The 22,546-nt window shown below is 41.3% G+C and overlaps 1 protein-coding gene across 1 annotated transcript in view; it reads left to right on the forward strand.

The window, feature by feature from the left end:
* The first annotated feature begins 263 nt into the window (after nt 1-263).
* The window catches only part of LOC148030215 (uncharacterized), a 67,175-nt gene continuing 44,892 nt past the window's right edge, over nt 264-22,546 (forward strand). Inside the window, exons 1-3 of the mRNA XM_087686487.1 lie at nt 264-376; nt 471-583; nt 12,415-12,552. Of these exons, the coding sequence (XP_087542613.1) occupies nt 574-583; nt 12,415-12,552 (148 nt within the window). The 5' untranslated portion in view covers nt 264-376; nt 471-573. The remainder of the gene's footprint in view (nt 377-470; nt 584-12,414; nt 12,553-22,546) is intronic.

Below are 22,546 nucleotides of genomic sequence, written 5' to 3' on the forward strand. Positions count from 1 at the left end.
TATCAAAGAAAATGCGTGTCAAGATTATCCGCTCTCTCTCTATCTCTCTATCTATGTACCCACCCACTGACGCAGCATGTTAAAGAAAATATGTGTCAAGAGTATTATCCTCTTTCTCTGTCTCTGTCTGTCTGTCTGTCTCTCTATCTAGCCACCCACATAGAGCTGTTTTCTTTCTTCGTCAATTCTAGAGTCTAGAGGGGATACTAATTCTTTATAATCTTTCATCAGTCGCGCGAATGCACTGGACTGTTTGTGTATGAGTATGTTTTTTAAAACGTACACAATTTTTATGGGAGCTGGGGTTTAACGTAGATACAGTTCTTCTGATTTATCTGTCATGTTTATTCTGTGGTCTGGAATTCTGCAATGCCAAGTAAACTAGCCCCATTTCTGTAGATGGCATGCAGCGCCAGAACACGCTGTACTAATTGTTATGGAATCGTCTAAACTCTCAATATGCTGTGCAGTGGGCATGGAGCATGGCGATCAATTATAGCTTATGATGATGCCTGTGGTCGAGTATACTTGCGAGCCTGGTGCATAGGGATCCTGAGTTCTTACTACTCTAGAATGCCTTTGGGTATGCATTCTCGTATTTCACCTCCACTCGTGCTGTTTCTCGTATTCATAGTTAGATATGTCTATGCCCACATTACCTGATTCTCCATGTTATTCTTTTCTCCGTATGCCGGCAATTGTATCTCTTACTAGGCTTTGAGCTTGCCATAACACCTGCACGTTACTTACTAGGATTCGAGCCTATGAATACTAATGGAACAACGTTTTTAAGCTATTAGTGTAATGACCGATCATTAATAATTCTTTTAAGCATATAAGGGTTAGGGGCACCTTGGTGCAAGGTGGGAGTCGCCTATAATAGGACTGCCTGCAAGTAGAGGTATGATGGATCAGGCATGGGTGAGAATCCCGGAAAACTGAGCATCAAGTGTACTCGACTGAGGGGAAGATGTACTATGCAAGAGTGAAGTTCCCAGCATGTGAGTACCAATGGATTCGCCTGAGGATAAGATGGATTGTGCATGAGTGGAATGCCTGACATTAAGACACCGATAGGCTGAGTAAACAGCATTGAGGACATAAGCTGGGTAAATTCCTTTAAAGGTAAGACTCCAATATGTGAAGAGGGTATATCTGGAAAGGTAAATAGGGTTGGTCCTACAGGTTTTTGTGGTGGAAGGGTAGGGTGTAGAGAAAGGGATGTACCCAACACATGTTCAATAGAAGCAAAATGTAAACTTTGATTTTGCTTGACTGATACGTTTGTTTTCTAGATTCTTCAAGGTTACACATTGGTATGGGCTTCGGTCTCCAAGAAGGTCACCTATAGCTGGTACTACCTGCACAATGGATGGAGCAAAAAGATGCATTTGATGTCTGTATAAACTCTATAGAACACAGGAAGCTACCATCGTGTCGAGCTATGATGTGTCATCTTGCCAGTAAAAGTGCTGTGGCTGAGGTGCAACTCCCTCCAGTATCATTTAAGGTGAAATCAAAGATACTAACTAGTAGGGGAAGCCAAAGATAGAGAGAAATATGTGGAGAATGAACACTGGGCATGGTAGATGGACATGAATAGGCTTTCCTACATCTCTCACTCAAAGCTTGGAGGGATGGAGATAACCCCCTCGGGAGGTAGAATGGCTCTGATGATGAGGAACTCTATGATGATGAAGGTTATGGAAATCTTCCCTCCATGATGGAAGAGACCTTAGACACGTAATATTAGTTTGTGTCCTCTTGTAGCCCAAATGCTCATAGTAGCTAAGGCATCAAGACCACTTGTCTCTGATAACATTAGAAGGAGAGAGGGCAAACAAATTGTACTGCAAGTACAAAATTTGTGAATAACAAATGAACACAAAAATGGAATGAGAAATGAAAGGATGAATACAACGAACTTTGTACAAGTGAGATATGAGACTATGAATCAAGGTGGAGTGGTAGGACCAATGCCAATTGCAGAAGTGGCGGAAACAAGAGTGAAGACTCCAAGGCGAGGGTGGAGCATGGGGTCTAGGACACTTGACAAGGCAGTTTGGGCTGTGTGGAACTGAATACCGAGTCATCAACTCTGCAAACATCAAGGTTGAGCGTGTTGACACTTGTATGGATCCTAAGTGTGAGCAAGCAGCCAGCACTTGATGTTTTAATTGGGTTGGGAAGTCAATGTTTTGATGATGGACAGCTGTGCTGTAGGAGAATCTAAAAATGCAGCAGTCCGGAGCTAGCAAGATGGCGTGGTAGAAGGTCAGAGAACCTGCATTCGCAATTGAAAGAGTAGTGTAATTCTTTGGAAGGTAGACATCAGCAGTGGAGCAGTCATGGAGGAAGTAGTCTATGGTGTTATGGACAGGTCTGTTAAGCTATGGAAAGTGCAATGTGCATCAACATTTAAACTTTCATTAACTTAATCACACTAAATGTGCACAAGTGTAGAAAACCCACAGAACTTTGGTTGGTCGGGTGGACTGCCTCCAATTATTGCTCTGATCAGCCAAGCATGCATTCACTGGCAAGACTCATTTCAATGAGTCTTAACTATATTACTTGGTCAAATATGATAAGACATGTCTCCTAGAACTTGGGGGACATTGTATAGGGGATGGAAACCCAACTAGACCCTTCCCCTGTTCCACGTGAGGTTGTTTGTTCTTGGAAGGCACATAATGCTTCAGCTATCCTTGAGTTGATGCAAGGGGTGCTAATAGAATTCCACTCACAGTTATAAGATTTTGACCTTGCATTTGAGCATTGGGAACACTTAATTGACCATTATGTGGTTCAAGACATGACCCATTGTCAATCGTGACCATGAGCTCCAAAAATTTAAGATCATGGACTGGCATGACCTTAAGGTCAAGCTAGGTGAATAGTGGCGATCGCTGATTGAGATCTCCACTACAGGGGCTCCTAAGCTAGGTTACATTGTCCATGAACAAGCTTTACAAGAAATACTTTCATTTTGTTCAACAAGTGATTTCATAGGCCACCATCTCTATGTTCCATAACTTTGAGTGTTAGCTAATGCGTTATGCTCGGCTGTTTGACTATTCGGTAGTGTGTCCATTCACTCTTTAGAGGGGGCTCTAGTAATCACTTCTCAAAAGGGACTATCAAAATAAGTACCTAAGAAAAATAAGTGTTGCCAACACTATCAAAAGACTAGCCATTTTGACAATGAGTGTTGCTTAAAGGCTAGAGGTATATAACCCAAACCTAAGAATTAGACCCCTTCCCTTCAGTTGGGTAATCCCCAAGAGGGGAGATAGGGTGGTGGCAACCAACAAAATTAGGGGTAGTGGCAAACTTAGATTGACATTGCTATTGGCTAGCCATCTTAGCTAATATCATTCTCAACTCTAGAGGGCATGTTTGACTGGTTTGTTAGACCACAAGCCCACCTTGTTTGTGTAGAGATATCAGAGGTTGCTCTTCTAAGGAGGGATTGGAAGAGACTTGTGAATCCTCCTAAAGAGAAGAAAGGAAGAGGTATTGTTAAGTCACATTCTATTGTAGACTTACCCGATATTTGCCTTGATGTAGATGCATGGCATGAGGCGTAGTTCATTGATGAAGCTTACATAGACGGAGGAGCTTAAGTTTGTGTTATAACTTGAGCTTTGTGTAGAGAGATTAGGACTTGAGTTAAATGGAGAATTATGATATAGAAGTTGATTGGCTAATTACTCCAAAGTAAAATGCTTGGGTGTTCTAGAGCGGTTGGAAGTAAGGGTTTTTGGCGTGGGTACCAAAGTGGATTGTCATGTGATGCTAGCTTGTTGGGTGCTTTCCCACTTATTCTTGGTAGACTTTGGTTGAGAGAGGCTAATGTTGTACAAAATTGGGGCAAGAGAACAATTACCCTCATGGATAGGAAGGGGGTATTATAGAAGTTTAACATGATCACAAAAAGTCTTGTAGAGGGGGAATGAGAGCAAGAAGAACAAGAGTAAACAACTAGTGAGGAAGAAGAGAGCAATGAAGACAGAGTTAGTGGATCTAATAGCAAGAATGATGATGTGGGTATGCTTTTGTTAAATGAGGAATGGGAAAGAGGGGAATATTGGGCAACTGGAGGTAATTGAAAAAAGAACTACGGAAGAAATGGAATCTTTTATGCAATCAAAACAGGATCTACAAGAGAACTATGTTTTAAAGATGTTACATGTTGACTTTTCTTTTGCTGAATAGGATGTGGAGATATGCTAAGGTTTGCAAAAGAAAACATCGAGTCTACAACCATGTCTGAAACACAGAGAACTCAAACGCAAAGGCAAAAACATAAAAATGCAAAATGTAAAATGCAAACACAAAAACAAATAGAGAAGAAAAATAACTTTGAAGGGAATGAATGAATGCTGTAGATAAAGGAAAGAGTCTACATGATTCTCAAGGGCAAAGCTGTCCAATAGCTGATGGCTCTTGTAGGAGTGGACTGAGGGAGTAGTTGGAGTGTGATGTCCATTGGAGACGGATCTGGAGTGCTATAACCACAAGTCGAAGCTGAAACAGTGCTGAGTGTGGAAAGGCAGCAGGCTGGAAACCAAAACCCAGTCATCTCTAAAGTTGGAATTGGTATACACAACCATGTAAATGCTCAAAGCTGATGGCAGCTGATCATTGGTAGTATTGGGAGATTGGGCGACAATTATAGGAGGAAGATTTGATGTAGACTGACCCTTTATTGCAGCAAGTGCAAGTTATATGATGTTTGTTGAACAACAGGACGATAGCAGTGTGGACAGGGCGCTAAGGGCTGGTGATGATGTAGTAGTAGTTGCGATGGCCTGGACAGCCATTGGAGGTAGAGCTGATGGCTGAAACCTGCAAGACAAGGGATAGGGTGGAATAGTGGGCAGCCTGTCTACTAATAGATGAGAGGATCCTCCCAAATTAGAGTTTGGTTTATGGGACACAGACATTCTCAAGGACCATGCATTGTTTAATGAAACTTTGGGTAATTTACATGTTTTGAGACTCTTTTGAGGAGCTAATAAGTTTATAATGCTTTTTTAAGCTCAACACCCTCTCTCGGGCTGAAAACAGGAATTAGAAAGGGATTGCAAGTATAGCTCTAGCCCATAATCACCCTCATGCGTCCCACCCCTAAGGAGCTAGGGCATTGAACAAAGGGTGCACATCAAGTGCACAGTGGTCTACCAAGACTATAGAGGTGATGGTTATCTTACATTGGGAGCCCAAAGAGTCACCCCAGAGAGGCCAAGGCATCAAACAAAGGTGCTTGTTGGTTGCCCAATGGCCTAATAGGACTTGCAAAGGCAAATGGAACCACTTTGGACTTTTTCTATTGAGATGGTGTGCAGCCTATTAAGTATTGTGCCTCAATGGAAGAATGGGTGAAGAAGTATGGAGGTATGGTGATAAGAGAGCCGCTGGTGGAAACAACTCAAGATTTGTTGAAGGATGCTCTGTGGGAATGCGCATGTAGCAAGTGCCACTCGGACAATATCTCTTGTGGAGAAATTGTTCACTTGCCAAGCACCCTTTTACAAAGATAATGTTGATCTTGCAGTGCAAAGGGTAGGTATAACAACAAAGGTAGGCTGATGTTGAAGATAAAATGTTGAAACTCGTAAAATACCAAGAAAGGGTAGGAACTTCCTCTCAACCATAAATGGCGATGCTGAAGGCGAAAGAGAAACTTGCTTTTAGTCTTCGTGTGGTGCCAAGAACCATGATGAAGGATGAGGTTGATGATGAAGGTAGACTTGACACCCCTTAGTCGAATAGCCAAAGGAGAATTAGCCATTTGGATATGCGAAAAATGCCTGTACTCGATCTTGAGAGAGGGCTCTTGTATTGACCAAGTGGTGTAGGCAAGCTCGAATCTCAACCTTGGGAGATGGCTACAATGCTATTCGAGGATTGCTAATATATTAGTCCACCATGCAAATGGATCTAATAGATGAAGAAGGAAGGTTTGACTCTCCCCAACAGGAAGAACAAGGGAAGAGTTAGCCACAAGCTAGTCGAGATTTGTCTGTACTCAATCTTGAGAGATGGCTTCAATGCTGACCAAGCGTCATAGATATGCCTGAAACTTGACCTGGGGAGATGGCTCCTATGCCAATCAAGAATGGGAAGGCACAACCACCAAGGTAGCAGTCTACTTGAATGAATAAACAAACTAGGAGTGTAGTAAATGATGTTTAAATGATAAAAACAGCTCAACTGAAAGGAAAGAAAGACAGATGCTAAGATAAGGGAAAAGGATGCCCAATCTCGAGAGAGAAGATACTATGCCCATCTCCATGCTGATGGAGGCAACATCACCAAGATAGGAACTAAAAAGCCAAACCTTCAGCCCAAGTGGGACTGGTAAAATACCTGCAATGTCAGAGGAGGTTGAATGAAGTATTTGCTCAATTCCTTAATAAATTTTTGAAGGTCTTTGTGGATAACATTTGTGTATTGCATTGTTAGAAACTTGATATGGTTTTAGGGAAGCTTGATTCATTGGGAGGTCAACTCAATCCGAAGAAGTGTTTTTTCGCTAGAAGGAAGATCAAGCTTTTGGGATAGAAGGTAAAGTATGTCTCGGTTCATAACCCTTGCTTTACCATTTGGCCAACAGACACTAATTTTTTTGTGATTGATGACACATGTAATACATCTATTAGACTCTTCGGCCATTAGCATGGTTTATTATATTGAGTTGGATACCTTGAAAGAGCTATATATTGCCAATTTGAACTTTGCTTATGTTTATGATCAGCTTTGCAATGGCTAGAGGCATGAACACTTTGTGCTAAGAGATGGATTTTTGATAGTGCATGGATAACTGTGTGTCACAAAGTAGTTAAGGCCCATTGTTATCGTTGAAAGTCATGCTCATCCGTATGTAGGATATGAGAGGTATTGATGCCATAGTTAAGGTAGTAGAGCATTTTTTTTATTGGCCAGCTTTGAGGCATGATGTAGAGCAGTTTGTCAGCACATGCATCGTATGTCAGAAGGTAAAGCATGATAGGCAAAAGATGCTGGGTTTGTTGCATCCTTTGTCTATTCTAGATAGGCCTTGGCAGAGCATTGCAATGGATTTTATTTTTGAGCTTCCTAGGACACCTACGAGGAATGACAAGATATGGACTATCATTTGTAAGTTTAGCAAACAAGCCCATTTCATTTTAGTGAGGAAGAAAATAAAGGTCCATCATATGGCACGATTGTTTTTGTAGCACATCTTTAAGTATCATGGTATGCTAGAGTCAATTGTCAATGATCAAGACCCTTGGATGACCAGTTTATTTTGGAAGAGGTTGTTTAAGAATATAGGTACCATGCTAAAATTCTCATCCTCCTTTCATTCGTAGATAGATGATCAATCTGAGAAAGCAAATTCCACAGTGTTAGATCTTTTGAGGTGCTATGTTTTAGACTACAAGACGCAGTGAGAGTAGTATAAGACTACAATGACATAGTGCATAGTTCCACTAGCAAAGCTCCATTTGAGGTGGTTCAGGGTGGCAAGAAGGTATCACCTATCTTGCAAACTAAGGATAAGATCTTTAAGGTTGATTGTTATATGAAAACTTGGATGCAGCCTATGCAAAGATAAAGTATGTACTTCAGAGATCACAAGAAAAGTAAAAGAAGGTAGCTGATTGCCATAGATGTGCTTTGCAGTTTGCAGAAAGCGATTACGTATTGCTACATTTTGAAAAGGCAAGGCTGAAAAAGATGAAAGGAAGAGAGAGATTGTATCCGAAGTTAAGTATAAGATATTGTGGGTCCTTCTAAGTGTTGGAAAAGATCAGCGATGTGGCATATTGGCTGAAATTATCTCCACATTGGTGGATACACAATGCCTTTCATATGAGTTTGTTGAGGCCTTTTCGTGGTGATGTGCTAGAGGATATGTCTGTTGAAATTCAGCCTGAGGTTGAGAAATTTGATGAGATTTTGGTACCTGAGCAGATTTTGTCACATAAGGAAAGAAAGGTCAAAGGTAAAGGTTCTAGGAGACACTTAGTGAAGTTTCAAAATTATTCACCAATGGATGCCAAATGGATGGAAGAGAATGACTTGACATACCATCTTCAGTTGTTACAGCTTTACCTAGATGCCTTTCAATTAGAGCCGACTTTAGTTGAGGCCCAGTCAAGTTCAGTAGAGCAAGGGTTTGAAGTATTGCTTGATGCTCAAGGGGGAGGTAGCACTTCCACTTCTCCAGTTGTGGATAGCTCTCGTATGTAGTGGATCTCGGATGTATTCAGCTTGTATCCAAGGTACTGTGCTAACAGTATGTTTGCCATGGGGTCACTACTTAGTGTACTAAACACTGTGAGACGTATGCAAATGAGTATGGTTGTTACCACAGCTTTAAGACTATACTTTTGTCTCAGTTTGGAATTAGTTCATGATCAATAGGGCATGAGCTTTTGCCTCGGTTTTGAGATTAAATTCTGATCAATTTCAGCTCAATTTTTTTATTAGTTTGAGAACCGGTTATCGTCACTTTGGGATTAGTTTTGCAGTAGTTTTTGCATCAATTGCTGATCAGTTTTTGCAATCAGTTTGAGCTTACGTTTGTAGTAGTTTGTGATTAGTTCTCAGATCAGCAAGTGATCAATTTATGAACAGATTATGCTCAGTTTTCAATGGTTTACAACTGGTTCCATGGACAACATGTTAGTAAATGCCATTGACAGTTTCAGCCATGGTTCATACTGAGAACATGCTTTACTACGGTTGTGAAGCAAGTGATCAGTTTATGAACAGATTATGCTCAGTTTTCAACGGTTTACAACTGGTTCCATGGACAACATGTTAGTAAATGCCATTGACAGTTTCAGCCATGGTTCATACTGAGAACATGCTTTACTACGGTTGTGAAGTCAGAACAGTTGATAAACATGAGCTATGCATGCATTCAACAAGTTTCTAGCAGCAATTTTGGACTATTTCTCATTATTATTTGATATTTATGCAGGTTGGAAATTTCAGTAAGCTTTGGGGCATACAACATGGTTAGATAACAATGGCCAATGTTGTGATTGTGATGCCTTATGGCAATTCCAATGTAGTATGCTTTTGTTTTGGCATAATATAGTGTAATTGAGGACGATTGCATGGATTTCAAGGGGGAGGTTCGTGACAGGGACGTGAAATTTTAAGATGCTTTAATCTTGCTGATAACATTTGATTAAGTTATTAATCAAGTGTGCAAGGTTGTTTAGCACATGTGATGCACATGGTAGTTATTTCATAGTAACAGACCAAGGACCTCGAGGATGTAGTGGATATCAAAGGCAAAAGTTGTGATAAGTTATGCTAGCTGGGCTTTGGGGGTTAGTGGATGTCAGTTTTGACCCTAGGATAGTTATTTGGCCAATAAGTGTCAGTGGTGATACTAGGGACAAGCATTAATTAATTAATTAAGTCAAATCTAAGGGTTAGTGAAGGTTGGAAGCCACTCCAGGTTGCAAATGGCCTAGCCAATTTAATTATGGATAGGCATATTTCATTTTGGGCAGGGTTTGAAGGGCTGAAATTAATTTTCAAGATTATTTAATTTTTACAATTAATTAAATGGTTGGATAATACTGAAAAATGGATTTTAAAGGCTATACTTGGCAAAGAATGCCCATGCAAACTGAGAAAACGTTTTTGGGGGCTAGGTTTTAGCCATTCAGTTAGTTTACAGCTTGGGAGAGAAAGAGAGGGAGCTGATGGTCCATTTTTTGATTAGAGAACAGCAATTTGCTGCAAAAGGCAACCATCTGGGGGGCCTTACCAGGTGGGGGACAGCAAGGAGACACTTTCTAGGGACTGGCAACAGCATTGTTGATCAGGTGACAACATTTTGGAGGTGCCCGGTAGCAGGTAACTAAATTAAATGCAAAGTAGAGCAAGCAACATGCATATTTTATGGTTTTCTTGCAAAGAAAATTAGATCTCTCTCTCATCTTGGCTTTCTCTCATCTTCTCCATTAATTTCTCAAAAGATCTCATCATTTCTCAATCATTTGGAGCAGATCTTAGCCATATTTGGTGGACAGCAGGAGGGTCTCTGCTATAAATCCTAAATTTTTGCAAAAATTCCGTGCCAATAGGAGAAGACATTGTACACTAAATTGAACACGTGAAATTCGTGTAATTATCAGGGAATTTAGATGCTAGCCCATTCATTGTAAATTGGGGCAGCATTTGGCTAGTTTGTGGTTCCAATTGTGCAAGTTCGGGGTGAAAAGTCAAGGGGCACATGGCCCGAATTGCTTTGGTGATTGTTATTACAGCAAGGGGCTTTTGGAACAGCAAAGGAGATTGTGGAATCTCAGCTTGTACTCATTTTATTAGCAATCAAAGTTAAAGAAATGCTGAAAGGAGCGTAAGTTTTGGGGCCAGTAGGGTGTCCAATATCCAAGATTATTAAGGTAATTTGTGTATTTCAGTTTATGCTCAGTTATTAGTTGCTGTAATTAAGTGCTTGATTAGCTTCAACCACCCTATCCAAAGAGGAAGGCTGGTTTCAGTTATGGATTCTTGGTTTGATAGGTTTGATGACATTGATAAAGAGTCCGTCCATTCTTTTGAAGATCGACATTCTCATGAGTCAAGTTGCAGTGAAAAGCAACTTGAAGATTGTAGATTAGAGCCACAATCCTCCAGAGATCAACACTCTGATAGATCTAGAAGAGCGAAGTGAGCTCATTTTCCTTGTGCTTCTCTATATGTTTCATATAGGGCTCGTATATCTGATTGCTGCACAGCCATTAGGGAACCTTCAATATAGGTGCCCGTTCTTCCCTCTATGCCCAAAGAAGATTGACTTGATAGTACAAACTACTTCCTTTGGTCATGCAAATTGGAGTGTATTCTTGATACCTTCGACTTGTGGACATTTATTACCACCCCTATTTCTCGTCCAATGGAGGATCCTTGCATTGGTTCTACTATGGACCAAGCAGCCCTACGGGATTGTCTCAATTCTTGAGTTCGATTTGCTATTTATGAGTTTGCAAGATTTTGTCCTTGTGCATGTGTGCCGACTTTGGACCATAGTGGAACCTCTCTTCCCTTTATTCAGTAAAAGACCTTTGCCCACTGCATTACCATACAAAGAAGAAACCTCTGGTGCTTCTTATTGATAATTCTCCTTCTATGAAAAATCATATCAGCAAGATGGAGGAATTGTGGGGTGAGCTTGCATCCCATGGTAGGACTATTTTATCAAAGGACATGGTTCATCTTCCATCTCCCAAGTATGATGTCTTCTATACAAGTTTGCTTACCTCCAGGTCTTGGAAAACTATTTTGTGGAGGGCAGTTAACTTTGTTTCTTTTGGAGCATGAAGATCGATTCAAGGAGATAGGAGCCAATGGATCTAGCTTTACTAAAGCTTTTACTGCGCGTTTGGGAGGGAGAAACAAGAAGGAAAACAAGAAGGCCCATATTTAGAGAAGTGTAAATGCCCATATTGTAGGAAGGGTAACCAACTTGAGAAGAAGTATTGGAAGAAATACCCTTACCTTTGCTTGAAGGATGGAGCTAAACTAGTTGAGCCTTTCTCTATCTCAATTTGACAACCACCTTGGGATGTGTGCTCAGAATTGAGGGTCTAGGACTCAAATTCCAGCACCTGAAATTAAAGAAAGGAGATTCAAGAGGCCAGCCAACCAATCTCAAATTGGGGCTAAATTTGTCTCGCAAGGAGCAAGATGAAGGCCGATTCCCCAAGCAAACCAAGCGGCAAATTGATTTGAAGGCTTACTGGTCAGTTTTGACAGCGAGAGGCACTTGGATTAGTGCAGGGGATCAGAGAATCTTAGTTATACTCCATCCATTTGTAATAAAAGCTAAAGAAATAGTACAAGGGGTGCCAGTTTTGGGGCCAACAGGCTGTCCATCCTCCAAGATTAAAGTGGTAAAGTTTACATTTTAGTTTATGTGAATTTTATGCTTGCTGTAATTAGTATTAAGTCAAGTTCGTACCACCCTATCCGAGGAGGAAGGCTGGTTTCATGAGCTGTTACTCATGAGTCTGTATTCCTTCACATCCATGAGATAGAGGAGCCTCCTTCATTGGCTGTCTTCTCTTCAGAGAGGCCTTGGCTTATTGACATGGTGGTTTGAGTCATATGAATCTTGGAGATTTGCTGTAGGATCTTCATCCATTAGAGGGTATAGTCATTGTTGGTGACATTTTTTCAGTGTCTATTAGTGGTGTTGGCACCTTGCCGCTGCTGCCTAACTATCAGCAGATTACAAATGAACGATGAGTTTATTGAGGGCCATTTTGGATTTTTCTTTCTTCTTCCTTGTCTTTTGGTTTGGCACGAGGTGTGTTAGGGTCATCAGCTTTGGACTTCCATTTTCTAACACTGGCATTTCTGTTGTGTCTTTGTGAATCTCATGGAGAACAGCTCTGGGAAAGATGATCTCTTGTCATGTTAGAACAGCGGCGATTCACACTTTAAATTATCGTCACACTTTCTCGATGGCAGATTGTTGCAAAAAGCAGAGACTACAAGTTCTAAACAGCATTCAAGAACGCAGCACTGGTATCTTCAAATACGTTTTCTCTTGAATTCTTGTAAAGCTAAATGCATATGCATTGTTGACATCATGTTTTTACCTGAGTATATTGATCTGCTGCTTATTTATATGTCACAATTTCTTTTGTGTCTTTACTAGTCTTCTTAAATAACTACTCATAAGACTCCAGAAGGAAATATGTGAAACATCGGTGAAAAATATCATTTGCTTTTGTTTACCACTGTGTAAGTGGTTTGAATTTGACTTTTTGTGTGATAACACTGTTGAAATAGTTTGCCATAGGCTGATAAAGATGGTACCTTGCTGATGGAGACTTGAAAAAATGACATTTTTTGGGTTCTATATGCTATTGGTTTTATTGTTCTGAGATGTGATTGGGAGGAAGTTAGTTATAGACCATGACTGTAAAACTGAATGAAGGGTCAGAATAACTAATTTTCAATCCACTGGATAGTTCATGCAAAGTGGTTGTGGAATCCACAATGTCTGTAATAACGCAAATGAAAAGTGTGCCAGTTACATTAGTTGAAAATACCAAGGTGACTCATTTCTACAGGGTTCTAACTTCTAATTCACATTTCCTGCTAGTCAAATATGAATGACTACTACAAAGATACTCAATATATCAACACAATGCACTTAAGGATGTTTTATACCTGTCCGTTCATGGCCTTAAATAGTTACCTGAGTGGTCTTCACAGGATGCGGTCATGATAGAGGATACTTCTACAGGTGCTGTTCTATGGTCTGGTTCACAGAAGGGTGGGCTATACAAGCTCATGGCCTTTGCTGCCTATTCTTCATCAGAGCTTGGGTTATTATGGTACAGCATGGTTGAGGGATTGCCGAATTTCCTTCCAAAACTCCCATCTTTATGCTGTAGCTGTTTGCGGGGCAAATAGCATTGGGTGCCTATGCCCAAGGCCTCCTCCATCTACTCCTTTGGAGCTTGTCCATACAGACTTGTGCAGCCTTATGCACATGGCGTCTTTGGGCCAGGCCAAATACCTCTTGCTCCTAGGTGATACTTTTTGCGAGATATGTTTAGGTGTATTCCTCAGAGCTCAAATTGGAGGCTTACTTCCAAATTTGTGAGTGGAAGACCTTTGTGGAAAACTAGTCTCCATTCAGAATTCAAGGAGTTGAGCCGACTATGGAGGAGAGTTTACTGCTCATCAATTTGACAAATTTTGTAGGCAGCATGGCATTCACATGGAGCCTGCCACCACCATCAGACTATCTGAGAATGTAGTGGAGCCACAAATCAGGACCATGTTGAAGATGGCCAGGTCTATTCTTGACCAATGAGGGCTTTCCTGTACCCTCTGGGCTGAAGCAATTTTGATGGCAGTTCACATTTGCAACAGGTCTTTGACTATTGCATTACATAATATGAGTCCATATGAGGTTTTCTTTGGATGAAAGCCCAATGTAGCACATTTTCACATCTGGCAGTGTGATGCTTGCATTCATGTCAAAAAGAACAAGAGGGGGAAGTCAGATGCTAGATCCAAGTGGCATGTCTCAGCACCACCCCTCACCCACCAAGTTACCTCTTTGTCATCCTACTCCCTCGGCACCATCCCCTCCTATCCCTTACCTCCCGTGTCTCTTCAATTTTAAGTATCCCTCGGTCTTCTTTGAGGTTTACTCAGCCTTCAAAGGGGGATCTTCCTTCTATTGATAAGGAGGAGCTGTCATAGGATATAGGTGCATCACAAGTATTGGAGGCCTCACCACCTCCCTCACAAATCAGCAAACTTTAGTCTCATCACTCAATGGTTTCAACGTTTGATGTAGGAGTCTAGAGTCACTTCCATTAAAGAGACACCGAAGGGCCCTTGGAGGTTAGCCAAGCTATAGTAGTAGATTGAGTGTTCCCTTTGTGTGAAGTTTGAACTATGCCTTGATGAGTAGGATATTGGAGGAGTGTGAGCCTACCGCTCTTTAAGAGGCTCTTGCACATGATATCTAGCATGGTGGGATGCAAGACAAGCTTGATTCTATTGAGCAAAATGACACATGGGAGTTGGTTCCATGTCCCCTCCAAGCGGAAGATTATTGGTGAGAAATGGGTTAACAAAACCAAGAATTTGACAGATTGCACCTCAAACTAACACAAGGTGAGGCTTGTTGCTAAGGGTTTCACACAAAAGCCTAGCTTGGATTATGTGGAGACTTTTGCCTTGACTGCTCGAATGTCTATCATTTGTGTCGTTTTAGTCCTTGTGGCTCTTCATCACTACCACATGTATTGGATGAATGTAAAGTCCGCTTTCCTCAAGATTTATGTAGATCAGTCTCCAAGTTTCATTGTGCCATGCAAGGAGAAACATGTCTATCACTTGGGAAAGCCTCTTTGTGGCCTTAAGTAAGCTCTCAAGGCTTGGTATTAGTGAATTGACCGCTTCTTTCTCAAGCATGGTTTAGGAGATCAAATCATGACCCCAACCTCTAATATTTGTTCGAGGCTCCAAATGCTTGGGTATCCATGGTCGATTTGATTGCCATTGTTGTATGTACTTTGGTAGTATAGGTTTTTGTCAGATCATTGTTGTAGTATGGAACATGGTGATGGTTCGTAGGGGTTTTGTTCCCCATCATAATATATTCCATTGTACTAGTCAACCGTGATCAAGAGAGGATGTTAGTTTTGCACATTTCATAGGTTTTATGGACTTGCATTTGGGAATTTGGGAGGGTGCTTGGGTGGGCAGCTAGACGGCCTATTTTTGGCCAACTTTGTTATCTGAAGTCTTGTTCATTGGCCTACAGATATGTGCATTCTTTCCACTCTCCAATGTCACATCTTACATACTTGCACCTATGGAGAGAGGGAGATTGGAGGCACTCTAGTAGTCAGCCATAGCCGTGTGGTTTGTACACATGTTCTCATGCTTTGGTATATGGACTCCATGGCCCATCCCTCCATTCATTGAGTTCATGTGTTCTTGCTTTTCTCGTTCATCTCTTAGTGTTTGTTCTCTATTGCTTTACTTGCGCATCTTGTTCTCACACTTAGTTCTCTCTTTCTTACTCCCTCTAATTTGCATGTATCGGCTATAAGTTACTATAGAGCTCTAGACCCCTACCAATATGTAAATTTGAGAAGAGAGAGAGAGATCTTGTTCAAATAGTCCTCACGATCTATAGTCTACTTTGGGTAATTTTGCTTTTGGTGCATCTATTGATCGAATCCCACCTTTACACATCAAATCCTTTTATGAGATCTATGATTAATACATTTCCCTCTCAAAATCTCACAACTCTTTTGCACTTGGGCACAACTCCTTTAGGTTCTATCCTTATCTTTGTATCCCGAGTGCTATTGGTGCTAGAGTGGCGGGAATTGCAATCACACACCTAATGTGTATACATTGTCCCTAATCTCTCTCATTTGGCCACTCAATTTGCACAAATGTCTCTTCCTATATGACGATATTACTCTTTTTTGGTAGCTATTGACATAGCACAACCTATCTTTACTATTGTCCATGGAGTCCTCATGCATGGCATTTCTTTGCCGCATGGGGGGCACTTGGGAGGAAATCCCTACATGTATTTTGCTTCCCTCCAATCAATCTCTAAGCACTCGTGTTCTTGTTGCTAAGGCCAAGATTGCTTTCAAAAATAAGACTCGCCTTAATGAGTGATATTTGCTTTTAATAATTATTAGTAAGACTCACCTTAATGGGTTGATTATTATTGGCTTGGCCAAATCTAGTGTAGCAAGTGTTGGATTTCTAGGGATTATGGGCACTAGTCCAAGGATTAGATCCCTAGCCTAATCCTCACGTATCCCACATTTTGTAGTTTGTTTGTGGAAATTTCACATTGCCACTGCAATTATTGAGCTGATACAAGTTGTTTTTCTTGAATTTTAGTCAAAATCACAACATTTTCACCATGCATCCATATTTGGAATGATTTGAAAGTCAACGCAGCAAAGTATTAGCAAACATTCTACCAAATTTGCCACCATTGGCTTTCCGAAGTCAACAACAATCAGGCCACTCAATTTTAAACAAGTTGCCACCCATATATTTTAATTTTATGCAGATAGCTATTTCCTTGCTATAGTTACAACTTTGTACAAGTTTGATTGTCAACTCTTGTGCTATGCAAGTTTGCATGACCAAGTACACTAAAAAACTCTTTCACTAGAGAGGGGTCCTAGTTTTTACTTCTATGAAGGGGAAGCCAAGGAGTGGGAAGGACTCCAAAGATAATAAGGCAAGTGAACCACAAAGTAATTCCTCACCATCAAACAATTCTAGTAAATCTAGCCATCAGCAGCACATCCCAAAGAAAAATATTTTTTGCACCCGTTGCTAGAAAGTTGGCCATTTTAATGAGACAAGTGTCGATCTAAGGCCAAGGGTGATCTTTGTTAAAAGTCCTTAGACCTCTACCCCATCCAAAGATGGTAACCTTAATCCACAATGGAGGTACTGTGGGCACAACTACTCCAAACCTGAAAAGCTAGGTGGTTGTTGCAGCCAATGGAGGCCCATTGGTGATGTGACTTACAAACAATTCTCTTGAGTTAGTTTCTTTCTGACTCTAGATGGACGTTTGGCTGGGTGGTTGGACCATCTATGGACTTCAATCCACAGGCTCATCTTGCTTCCTTTGAACAATTAATTGATATGATGGTTGGTGGAGGTTGTGTCTATGCTTCAGAAGTCATCACGCACACATACAACTTACAGTACACAAAGTGTGTCTGTAAGAAGCTTGCAAGAAGTATACTAGGTGATAGGTACTTTGTCACGAGGATGTGAAAATTTGATGCTTTGCTTATATTTAATTGACATTTGATTAAAGGATTAATCAAGCACATGTGTTGCACATGTGAGGTGCAAGCTACTTTTTCACAGTTGAAGGCCGAAGGTCCCTGTGAAAAAGATGGGTATCAAAGGCAAAAGTTGTAACAAGTTACACTTGTTAGATTCTAGATGAATTTTGGTGTCAGTTTGCCCCTAGGACCATTAATTGGCCATTAAGTGTCAATAGTGACACTAGGGACTAGGCATTAACTAATGGATTAATGCTTGTCCAAGGGTCAGTTAATGCATGGGACCACTTTGGGTTGCAAATGGCCTAGCCAATTAATTTTTGGATGGGCAAGGTCAATTTTCTGGGCATGGATTAAGGGCTGAATTAATTTAATTAAATGGTTGGAAATTGCTGGAAATGGATTAAGAAAGTTGCCACTTGGCAAAACTTTCCCATGCAAGTGGGGGAAAGGCTAAATAGGGCTGAAGGGAGAGGGAAATCTCGTTTTTTTCATTTTGGAGCTGTTGGGAAGAGGTGTTGGATTGTTGCTGCCAGCTTTTGGGGCCATTTCCCAGCCATTGGAGACCATTTTGGTGATGGAAATTGCATATTCTTGACCTTGGGAAGCTGGCAATTGCTGCTAGTGCAGTTTCTCCTGAAGATCACAGTCTCTGATGCTTCTATTGTTGTTGGTGTATCCGTTTGGGGCTGGTACAACAGGGCAACAACTGATTTTGATCAGTTCTTCGTGACAAATCTCAAAATTTCTTCTCTTTACAGCATTCTCTCATTTCCTTCAGCCTATCCTCAGCCATTCTCAACAATTCTCAGCCATTTGGAGGAGATCTCAGCCATTTTTGGTGGGCTGATTTGTAATTTCTGCAGTAAACCCTAATTTACAGCAGAAATTTGGGTTTAGCAACCACCTTGGGATCCGTGCCAGAGATTGAAGGCTCAAGGGAATGAAATCAGCAGTTGATAATTGAAGATTACCAAGGGATTTCAGGAGCCAGCCCATCCCAAATTGATTTGGGGCAGCATTTGGCCAGCCAAGGGTCAAATTGGAGAAGTCGTCTTCGGTGAATCAAGGGGCAAATGACCCAAAAGGCTTGTTGGTCATTTATGACAGCAAGAGCAATTGTTTAGCAAGAGGAGATTGAAGAATCTCAAGTTGTATTTCTTCCAATTGAATGAAAGCTAAAGAAATACCGTAAGGGGCGCCAATTTTGGGGCCAACAAGGTGTCTACTGTCCAAGAATGTTATGGTAAAGTGTGTATTTCATTTTATATGCATTTATTTATTGCTGTAATTAACTCTTAAATCAAATTATCACCACCCATTCCAAGAAGGAAGGCTGTTTTCATACTTTATTGATTGAAGTTCTAGATCTTGAAGGAATGGCCATAGTAGTGTCATTGCCACTCATCATAGTGGTTGTGGTTGACCATGTAAGGGGAAAATATCTCTAGCCTTTTACAAATTTGGTAAGCAACTATGTCATAATCTTGGAAAGAAATGCTCGTCTATAGAATACAAACACAATTGTACAACAAACTCACAAATTCATAAAGAAACATAGTTAGGGTTAGGGTAACACGGAGACAATGAACACAAAAGATGAATAATTACAATGCAAAATGCAGTAAACACACCATGCAAGGTGAATATTGAACCTTGAAATCCTGTGTCTTAGGACGGGGCAGAGAGAGTGAGTAGAAGAGTGTGTCATACTCTGATGTATCCTGAAACACAATAGACAGTCTCGAAAGGTGTCTAACAGCAGCAAAGACAGCTCTATGAAGGCTGGATCAGTGTTAGAGGAGCAGTCAAAGCAGAAAATCAGCAAAATGCTGATCAGCTGATGATGTGGCAGGCAGGCGCAGGCTGTAAACAGCAATATGCAGCACTTGATGCTATGTCAGGGGCAGGCAGCATGTTGCAGAGTGAAAATGCAGGCTGCTGCTGGCCATACAGCAATAATTGCAGCAGATGATGATGTGGACACGCTGGCGTTAGCTAGACGGTAACATAACAACACCAACAGCAATGGAAATCAAGTCACCAGCTGTTCATGATGTCTGGATGAGAGTAAACAGCAATCACCAACAACTGGGGAGTATTTGGAAACTGGCACCAACAACAAACAATAGTTGTCTATTTATAGATGGCCACGTCATCCCAAATTAGGGTTTGGCTTATGGGACACATACACTCTAGGAACACATTTCTTTTAATGAAAGTTTGGCTAATTAATCAATTTAGCTTGTTTTGGGATTCCTGCATTTGACATGCATCCCAAGGCGATACTTCATCAGATTTTTAGGTTGTATGTATAAATCTTTGAACTTTCTCAAAATTACTTCACTAAGATTTGAGGCTTTGGCGTGGCACGCATCCCAAAGTACTGGACAGGTGCTGCAACAGCATTATTTTGCCATTTATGTGACACTAGACAAAGAAATTGCAGTAAATCTGAAAATTGCAATGAAAATTGGGGATTTTCAGCATTAAGTTGCTGCCTTTGATGTTGGTTACACATTCCGAGGCTTATGCAATTGTACAGCACTGAATAGCTGTAAATTGCAGTTTGGGTGCTGTTTATGCAGTTTGTGTGAGAGTGCACAATGGCAAAAGGAATAGGAACATAGAGGCAAAGGAATAGAGAGAGGTTGCAAGAAAAGAAGAATGAAATCTGTACAACAATGAAGGAATGCTGAATACACAAGGCAGACTGATCAGTCCCTGCACATAGCCCGTAGCATCAGTGAGGGCACCAAATCAGGTTGATGATGACGGCAACATGAGAGACGGAGGGAGATGATGAAGTCCTAGTGTGCACTTGCCAAGGAAGGAGGAAGATATATGTTTCCTAGGTGGGATAAGTGCCAAATAAATAGGCACAAACCATAAAAACTGGCCAACTGCAATCTGGGGCCTAAATATGGTCGACCATCTTTTAATGCTGGTAAAATGCCAAAAAATCTTAGAAAAAATCTTGGAAAATGTGGACAATGTTTGACAAGTGAGGCAGATTGATGTATTGTAGAAGCTGTCCAAGAAATGCACACAAAATCTCGACTAGAGGAGAAAATGCACTGAAAGGTGATAAACTGAGTGCTCTAGAATGAGCTATCTCCTCCGTCAAAACAGGTGATAGACAAGTCAAAGCTCCTAAAGTCCTCGTTGACTTAGATTGAGGATCATAGACGGGAGATGATAAGGCATGACAATCATGATTGCTAACACCCCCTCTCAGATCCTGGATGTGGTAGAAGGTCAAGGAAGAAACGGATCCTTGGGTGGCAAGAGTGAATGCCAATGTCCATGAAGTCCGTCGATGAAGTCTACCGATGAAGAAGCTCCTCACAATCTTGGGAAACCCCCTTTGAAACACTAGGGGTCAGGGAATCCACTGCCGCATCACTGAGATCGTCCCCCTCTAAACGGACAGGGGTAACGAGGGAACCATCGGAGGAGAGGGTAGGGAATGGAAAGGAACCTGTGGAATAGGTGGTGCACAAGCGGGAATGGGTGTAGCAACAGATAACTACCTCAAGGAACCTTGCATAAGAGAAGGGGAATGGAGCCTGTTAAGCCCGCTCTCTTGCCAACCTGTCGCGGTAATAGCCCTTGTAGAAGAATCCTCAATACAAACGGCCTGCTCGGTGAAGACAACTCGTGTACCAAGCCTAGTAAGGCCATAAATTGAGAGGAGTGGAAAGCCCAAGTGTGGAACATAAAGGGCCTGGGAAAGAGAGCTCAAAGTGTGGTCGGGAAACAAAGACAAAGTGTCAACACCACTAATGGGCACCAATACAATGTCACCAACAATGATAGAAAATCCTCAAAAGGGCATAGATTTTGCAACAAATCACTTGGTGGAGTCATATGAGTAGAAGCCCCACTATCAACCAGCCAAGACCTCTTAGAAGATGAGGCAACCATTGAAGAAGGTGGATCCATTTGCAACCTTTTTGGCACGCTCGTTATGCTCCAAAACAAGCAGGGCAAGCTCCTTCCATAGAAGCTTCTCACAGGTCCTTGATGTAAGAAGGTTGGTGTAGAAGTCCTCAAACCGGGGAGATGGAAGTTGAGTCAAAAGAATCATGGCTATATCCTCTGAAGAGATCATCTTGCCAAGGGACCGAAGCTCATCCTTCATATTCTCCAACTCGTTGATATGATCATTCGTGGAAGTAGAATCATTAATAGTGAGCATTCATAATTTTGTCTTGAGAGTAATCCATGGGGTAAATGTCTTGTGACGGTACAAAGAAGCCAACTTTGTTCACACTTCTGTTGTTTTCAGCAACTTGCACATACACACAAGGACAGAATCTTGTAAGCTCATAAAGAGGAAAGATCGGGCTCTAGAGTTAAGCTGATCCCATAAGGTCGCACGATCCATTGATAATCCAATGGTGGGATCCTCCACTAGATGGGGAAAAGGGTGGGTAACAAACTCCTAAAGATCGAAGGTATCAAGGATACACTCTACCTTACACATCCAAAGTGAGTAGTTTTAACCATCAAGCTGATCTTCTTTGGGTAAAGAAGTAAGTACGAGTACTTGTAGAGGGTGCCATTGATGGCATATGGAGGCTAGCAGAATGGGCCTTTTGTGAGACATAGCAAGAATGGGGAGGTGAGGGTTCCCAAAAAAACGAGGTGACCTTCATTCTTCACGATCCACGCGATAAACTTGCCGCCGTTATTCGAAGGAGTGTTGAGAAGGCTCCTTATCTGTATTATCAAAGCCATGAAAGTGAATGTAAGGCATCTTCAAAATCTTGCAAGGCACCCACAAGAAATTTTACGTTTTGGCACTAAACAACTGCGAAACAGGAGGAAATGGCTATAGGATCACAAGGAAGTCAATGTAGAGGGTCCACTTGGGGGGAGAAATACTATGGACTGCACAAAGAAGCTATCGCCTTCAAGAAGAAGTGTGTGTTTTCAGCAAAATGGTAATGTGGCAAGGTTGCCTGGCAATCTGGGGTTGTTCTTGCATGAGAAATCAGCTCTCTCTCTCTCTCTCTCTCTTTTTTTTTTGTAAAAGGTAATTGTATTAATTACGAAAAAAAGTACAAGATTACTTGATTACAAGATACATGACGACAATCTAAGCCATCATGTGAAGAGGTTCTAAGTACTACAAGTTACAACGTCATGGCAAAGATGCAGAGGAAATTGCCATATGCCAGGGACGTAAGTCCTCC

This window comes from Lygodium microphyllum, chromosome 10 (genome assembly GCF_053477565.2).
Source record: "Lygodium microphyllum isolate KBCC chromosome 10, Lygodium_microphyllum_v1.1.10, whole genome shotgun sequence".
In the NCBI taxonomy this organism is placed as follows: Eukaryota; Viridiplantae; Streptophyta; class Polypodiopsida; order Schizaeales; family Lygodiaceae; genus Lygodium; species Lygodium microphyllum.